General features: G+C 46.5%; 1 protein-coding gene across 1 annotated transcript in view; it reads left to right on the top strand.

Annotated features, from left to right (window-relative positions):
• Nucleotides 1–1,233: 1,233 nt before the first annotated feature.
• The window catches only part of btv (dynein cytoplasmic heavy chain beethoven), a 146,655-nt gene continuing 140,632 nt past the window's right edge, over nt 1,234–7,256 (top strand). Inside the window, exons 1-2 of the mRNA XM_084600360.1 lie at nt 1,234–1,416; nt 6,057–6,150. Coding sequence (XP_084456486.1) covers nt 1,234–1,416; nt 6,057–6,150 — 277 coding nt within the window. The remainder of the gene's footprint in view (nt 1,417–6,056; nt 6,151–7,256) is intronic.

Genomic DNA, 7,256 nt, shown 5'->3' with positions numbered 1-7,256 from the left:
AAGTAAAGACTTTTGTACATAGTAGTTTACTTTGTGGTTTCAGCTTTATTTATGCCATAGGGGAATCACTTCACGTATGAGCACCCCTTGCCTCTCGTCGTTGATCATTCTCAATCGGGTGTGGAAGACATCTAGTGCCATGACATCATCTCTACGTCGAACTGCGGGGTACCGCCGTCACAACGTTCGAACGAACCTTCTGTCCTAGCAACTCGCTGTTGCCGTTTGCCTCTACCAACTATCGAGTTATCTGTCTTCTTCTTCTTCTTACAGGCACGGGCAGACACAGACAGGCATGGCGAAATGGCGAGACTGTGGCCAATGTAGTTGTCGCTACAAAACCTCTCCTAACATTTAAAGTAGCATGTGCGGTTAAGAGCCCGATAAAAAGTATAGGGGCACAAACTCATCAGGCAAAGCTAAAAAAAAAAAAAATACCGGCATACTTTCCTACCGGTGTTTTTTTGCGAAAGCAGTCTGGTAATCACTGGGTATTGCTTGCGTGTAGTACTTACAGGAAAATTGTGCTTAAAGCTTCTCGCTCTCCAAATGCAAACAGCGTTTGCAATTGGAGAGCGACATTGAATTTTAAATTCTCTGCAAAGCAAACGTCGACTACTTCGCTTTCACAGCGACTCTTTCTTTCCCTGTGTATCATTTTTCTTTTGCAATATTGTGAAGTAAAAGTTTGGTCGCGTGGTGAAGCGCAAGTTTATAATGTAATATTAAAGGAAGCTTTTTCTATACCGGTAGAATGTCTGCAGAAGGGATCCTATGCAGCGCTGCCATATTGGATTATCCGAGACGTTTCTTCTAGGCGGCTAGGCGCAGAAAAATCATTGTCAGAAAAGGTTAAGACACTATCGCAGGAACACTCAAACTTCATCTGCGGGAGAAGTGTGTGCAGAAGTCCACTATCTCACGCAGAAGATAGTCGAGTGCGGAGCAGTATCGAGAGCTGGAAAATGTGTTTTCTTATTCCTTAGTGCAGTCCGTTCGCTGTTATCATTACCTTCTTACTGCCATTACCGGCTTTCACCCGATTAAGAGCCGAAAGAAAAAAAATCGACATGCCTATACTCAGACGAGAACCAAAGGTTTAGTTCAAAGTGTCGCACGCAAAGAGACGGTTTTCTAGCGCGACCGCTGGTGCTGCTGCCGAGGCGTAACCAGGGGCAACGGTTTGGTTGTCCGTCCCGAGCCGTACGGCCCAGTCGGGAGACAGCAGCGAGCATGTCGGAGAGTGGTCCGTGCACGCAGATGGTGATGCGCACCGCGTGCGCTTTCCTAGACGCTCCAGAACAGGGTGCTCACGGAGGCCTCCTCTTCCTGCGGGCTTTCGTCGACGACCCGGCGGCCCTGACACTGTGTGCCGCGCGCTCTCCGGACGGCCGGGCGCTGCTCTTCGCCGCCCAGGTACGACAGCGAACACAATCGGCGATGCAAAACCTCGCTGGCGCTGATAAGCGTCACTGACATAAAAGCGCCGATATTGCTTTGGAGTGGCGTGGACATGTGCGCTGTCCAATTCTAAATGATTGTAGTGGCGTTTCCGTGATGAGCAGAAACACAGTAGCGTATAACCGCAGGGCCCGAAATGGTATAATGAATAGTCGAGGCTCATTCATTTGTCGTGTAATATCGGTGTCACAAATGAACTCCCAAGTGTCATTGAACATTGCCTGCATCGGATCTAGGAAATTTCTGCCCATCCTGCTCATGTCTATACTCTACAGTCATCTACCGTCACTTATTTCAGTTATGCATGCAGTCAGTTGTTTACCATACAGAACCTAGGCAACAACAGCTGATAGTGAAATATTTATTTTTTTGTCCATGACATGTTTAGAAAAAGATAAACAATCATACAAAGCAATGACCACAAGACGTCTGCATATGCGAGCATGACCCAATAGTGCGCAGCAGTGTGCGCCTTCGGAGGTACCGGTGGATTGGTTACTGGCCAGTGCAGGGTGGACTGACATGTAGCATGCCTGTGGAGCTACGAATGTTCCTCGTCGCGAGTTCTACGTATCTAAATAATTTGCTTAATATTAGCGATCTTTAGCACCGTTCTTTCTTCTGCTTGATCTTAGTAAGACTGTCTTCGACACCGTTTTTTTTTTTCGATCGGTTTCTAACAAAATCACGAGGGCTCGATAGACACAGTGGATCGGTCGGCGTGGCGCGCCACGCGCAAACGTTGTCGTGGCAACTGTAGCAAACAAGCGAGCCGGTAAAACCGGCGCTTCTTTTTGATACATTGAGCGGAATGACAGGGGTTGATCCTCTGATTAGGCCATGCTGCTGAGCTGCTAGCGGCGCTTCTACTGGGGATAGCGTTGCGCTACGGCTTGTTAGTACGTCTTGTGTATCATTATAACATATGTAGGTAATTAACATGCTTTGCATATTCAATCAGCACGCTTCTCTGTCCTATGTTTTTTTTTTTCTTTTTAGTTTACTCAGAAGAACTGCATGGGAATGGATATGCAATGCTTATCTAGCTAGGTTATTACGAATTAAGAAGTTGGCTGTGGTTTAGCTCTGCTTAACCCTAGTTTAATTGCAAAAGAAACGGCTGCATGGCTACGCTCGTGTACAAATGAAGAGTCGTATGCATGAGTTCACTCACCGGTATTAGATTATTTTTATGTCACAGCCGGTCGCACACAGAACACACACTTCCAAAGGGGTTGTTTGTGAAGCGGCGGTGAAACCCTCGCGTGGCCGACTCGTGCTCGCCCACTCTTTGTGCAAAGTCTGCGCGCCGACCACCTTCGACGTCTCCGGGCTCAACAGTTAAACTGGCCGAAGCCGTCGTCTTTCGTTCCTCGAGACGTGCAGCGCGCTCTTCATCCGTTTCTTCTGCACGCCGTCTCCCGAGGGTTTCGTTGCGCCTGCCGTTTGTGGCTACGGCATACGAGCATGGAGCGAAAGCTTTGGCTGCGGGTGACCGCGCGTTTCATCGAACACAACCAGAGTTTCGTTGAACGCATCAAGGTTCACCTGCGTTTTAGTTGGTAGTGGTAAAGGCGTTTATTGCATCTAAATATGGGGGACACTTAAGCTCTGCCTTTAAGGGTATGATTCGATAGCGTAGACTACCAGCCCACATAAAAAAGCCCCGCTTTAACCAAGCCGTATGAACGTGACTTAGTGGCTTGTATGGGTAACGTGAATACCAGGCAGGATGATTGTGACATAACCGTCCCATGTTAAACGAGAGACCCAAGTTGGCAGCTCCCGCCATTTGCGTCTACGGCATACGAGCATACGCGATGAGCCGAGCTGGCTGGCGTAGTGTTGCTTTCGCAGCAAAATAACTAAACTGCTTGATCAGCCCTTGGCGCAGGCATGTGTGTATGTGCAGTAACTAAGCGTTGCCTGTATGGCAAAGCGCTAAACAGATGTAAACTCGTAGTAAACGTCAGAATATGCACCAGCTAAGGCCCATAATTAGCAAGCAGCATTCAGAGTGACTTCTAACCCTTTCTGCAAAGAAACAGTTGCCCCTTTAAAATGTACTTAGGCAGGATGCACTCAGACGAAAGCTCCTGCATGACATTTTGATTTATTAGTTTCAACTTTTTCTCAAAACACGTGAGAAGGCTCTCCTTCTCACAATGGTTTACTTTCGGGCTAATGTGATCACGAGCCAACCGACATTAACGAGGCAAGATGCTTAGTTGTGCAAGCTACTTAATCGTTTCATGAGCATGCATTTTGTAAGAAAAAAAAAGTATCAAGTTGGCGAAAAAAAAAAAAAAACACTTCTTCATTTTTACGGACCTCCCCCCCCCCCCCCCCCCCCCCGCCTTTTTTTTTTTTTTTCCACGCATCAAAGATTACATTGACGACCAGCGTAATGTAAAAGAAGAGGCCGTGAAGATGATGGTTTGTAGCGCGAATGTGCTGGTGAAAGTCGCCTTATAATTTTCATGTCTGCAACCGCTCCGCAGGTGCCTCAGCTTCGTAAATCAAAAACTTCAAGATCAGCATAAGTATTCTGATTCCGTGGCACGCTATCGGGATGCGGCCACTCCTCATACAGATGAGAGGTCGCAAAAGATAAGGAAGGTAAACATTATCCTGCATTTTACAGCTTGTAGAAACGCGGTGCTGCCGGAGTGGTTTACGCAGCGTGGTTGGAAAAACGAAAGTATCTGCGTAAATGAAACTCCCGAAGTGAGAACACTCAGCCAGACAGAGAGAGAGAGAAAGTGCGCATGTGAGAGACGCATGGAAAAAAGGAAGGTGAAGAAAGTGCGTGGGGAAAAGGAATACAGCGTTTCCAGATGAAGGTAGCGCGCCGGCAGGAAAATGGTACTGAACTCGCAACAGCACAATAAGTGTGAATGCAAAGTGCATGTCACTGTCGTCATGCATGATGAGATTGAATGGAACCAAAAACAGGTCCGAAACAGGTACCATACTGTCCAGCGCCGAACGGTTTGCATTTATTTCCGTTATTGCTAACTGGGTGCTCTTGATTATTTTGTATCCTATCTTTCAGTTGTCCGTATCTAAGCTTGGTAGCAACGATTTCAATCAGGAACGAGGTGTTGACAACTGCACTTTCCTATAGGTATTCGATGATGTGATCGACCTTGTGCCTTCGTGTTCGGTTCGTGGTGAGCAGCAGTTAACGAATGGTAATTCTTCGTAGGAATGAAATGCTTCACCGCTGCAAGCAATTACGAAGATCTGAGTGATTAATGCTTGGGTGCAAAGTGCAACGCGAAATTAGTGAAGCAGGTGGCATGTCTGTTCAAAACAGGAAATAAATTAGTACGGAAAACTTGTGCAGACCAGATAGCCACATTAAGAAGATGCTGCTTTGATTTCTCGTAAATGGTCTTGTTTACTTCCATTTGCCTATCAAAATAGAGTGATATGTGTTTTTCCAAGCCATTTCCATCTAAGTGCTTACAACTGTCATGGCTGAAAAAGCGGCTATGCACGGCGTCTAGTTGAATCTGCCTGTCCACTGCTGTCTCCTTTAGGATGGCGTGCTAAATGTGTCAAACACTGAGGAACGGGAATCTGCTCTCTTCGTAGCCTTGTCGGCCATGCTCTTCACAGCAACTTGGCCATTTGGTGAAATACGGCACCAGATTTTGAAAATCTGATTGAATTTTAGACCTCCTGATGTCGAGCTACGTGAAATACAACACCAGACAAAATATGGGGATTTCCGGGGAAATCACACCATGATTAAATAATCACGTATACCTGTACTTCCAGCCAGCGGACATTGATGCAGACAAGATGTTCAAAGAGCTTGGCTTGCTTCCCCAAACGCTGAAGTCGAGAACATTAAACAAGCAAGATCACATAGGCTTTCTTAATTAGACTTCTGAGGTCACTTTTGACAGTGAAGTCATCCGTTGCTGGTACCATGCAGGAGTCCAGCTTCAAACAAAGATACCGTTTAAGGTTGAAAAAACGTTTCCAACGCAAGTTTCCAGTCAAACATCCGTTATTCACAAAATGGTGATCAAAGGTTGAATTACATGGTTTTATTTTAATAAAATGAGTGCTTGATGACAGCTGATTCATGATCATTTCATGCATTTTATGGTAATTTTGTAGTCTGTGGAACTCTGAGGATATATAGATGAGGTTCTGTTATAGCGGTCACATTCTATTGTTGCAACACTGCTTCACAGTCCAGTTGTGAACACTATCATGGGTTCTCTGCATATAGTGTCAGAAATCGTGGCACAGCTTCCTTGACAGCGCAGAGCGACATACATGAATAGTGTCGCAGCTATCTTGGCCTCAGTGGGTTTCATCTTTTTTCTTTTTTTTTTTTTAACATAAAATCAGTGAAATAGAGGGTTCAGGTTCCGTGACTTGCCTTTGGCTGCAAAGAACTCAGTCAGCATGAAACATTGGCCCAATATTGAATTATGTTGGCAATGCACTGTACCATATATGTAGCGTCAGACGTGGCCAATACAGTTCCAATACTAGGCCCATGGTGTTTGCTGCTTGGCAAAAGGCTCTCCGCGGGGCTAAACCGGACCCATACACATGATTACCTCGTGCAGGCGTCGGCGCTCGAGGACGGTAGTGATCGGCAGCTGGTGTTCTTCAAGCGTCGACCTCAGGTGTTGACCGCCGAGAACCTGAGTGCTGTTGTCGGTGTGTGTGCGTTGCTAGCGCCTTCGGTGGCAGACTCACTCGGCGCCTGTCTGCGCGCCGTTTTCCAGCCCTTGCTCGCGTCAGAGCCACTTCTTGCCACCAGCCTCGGCCAATTGCAGGTGAACGCACTCTGCTTTTTAGCGCTAACCGGCTCTTATTTTGGGGGTAAAATGATTTATTAAGTGTATTTCCTTGTACGTGGTGTTAATTTCTAGTCGGCTTGAAAGAAAAATAAATTTGGGCGACACTTAAGCTTTAGTGACGTTCGTCTCCTGCTCCTCTCACGGATCCTCACTCACAGGCAGTCTGGGTCAAAAGTCCTGAAGCCAAAGGATTTTCGTCTCAGCCGCAAAATGAAGCCGTCGCGGCGCCATTAAAATGGCCATGAACTTGCTTTGAAACTGTTTCTTGTTTTGATAAGAAATCATTTCCTTACATTTTAAATGCCATTTGGCCTTTAAGTATTGCTTGACCACTCCATTCTGTGGCTGAGAAAAAATAATTTGGCTTCAGGAGTTTTGAACAAGACTACCCATGCATGTATATGCATCCCCGAAGGAGGAGAAACAGATTGGCGCCCGTGTGCTGTTCGATTTCACTGCACGTTAAAGAATCCCTGGTGGTCGAAACTTCCGTAACTATATCCACTACGACGTATCTCATAGTCTGAATTGCTTTGGGACGTTAAAGCCCACAAAGCAAACCAAACTAGTATGCACTTTGTTTCTCGCTCAATCACTAATCTCGTAATTTGTGCCTCTGTTATCCCACACACTCATTAGCATGGAGTTGTAAGCTATCACACAATATGGAGCACCACCCGACATAGATGTGTAAAGCCTCGCTTAATGGCTTAATGGGCAGATGTATGATTCGGTTCCGAGGAGCCTGCAGGTTAGATTCTTATGTCACCTTCTCATGGGAAGTTGCCTGAATTGGCAGTTGCTGCCAACAAGGCCATGTCATGTGGTCTTGTGACGTCACAAAACCCGCCGCCCGGTCGCTGCTCGGCCATGTCACTCGCCAACTACCACTTGCCCATGATGTTCCGCTCACTACGCCGACAAAGCCGACGACGCGGGAGTTTCTGCGGTATGGGACCTTAA

This window comes from Amblyomma maculatum, chromosome 4, assembly GCF_055883805.1.
Source record: "Amblyomma maculatum isolate TAMU_Amacu chromosome 4, ASM5588380v1, whole genome shotgun sequence".
Taxonomy (NCBI): Eukaryota; Metazoa; Arthropoda; class Arachnida; order Ixodida; family Ixodidae; genus Amblyomma; species Amblyomma maculatum.
This window is presented reverse-complemented; position numbering and strand designations above follow the sequence as displayed.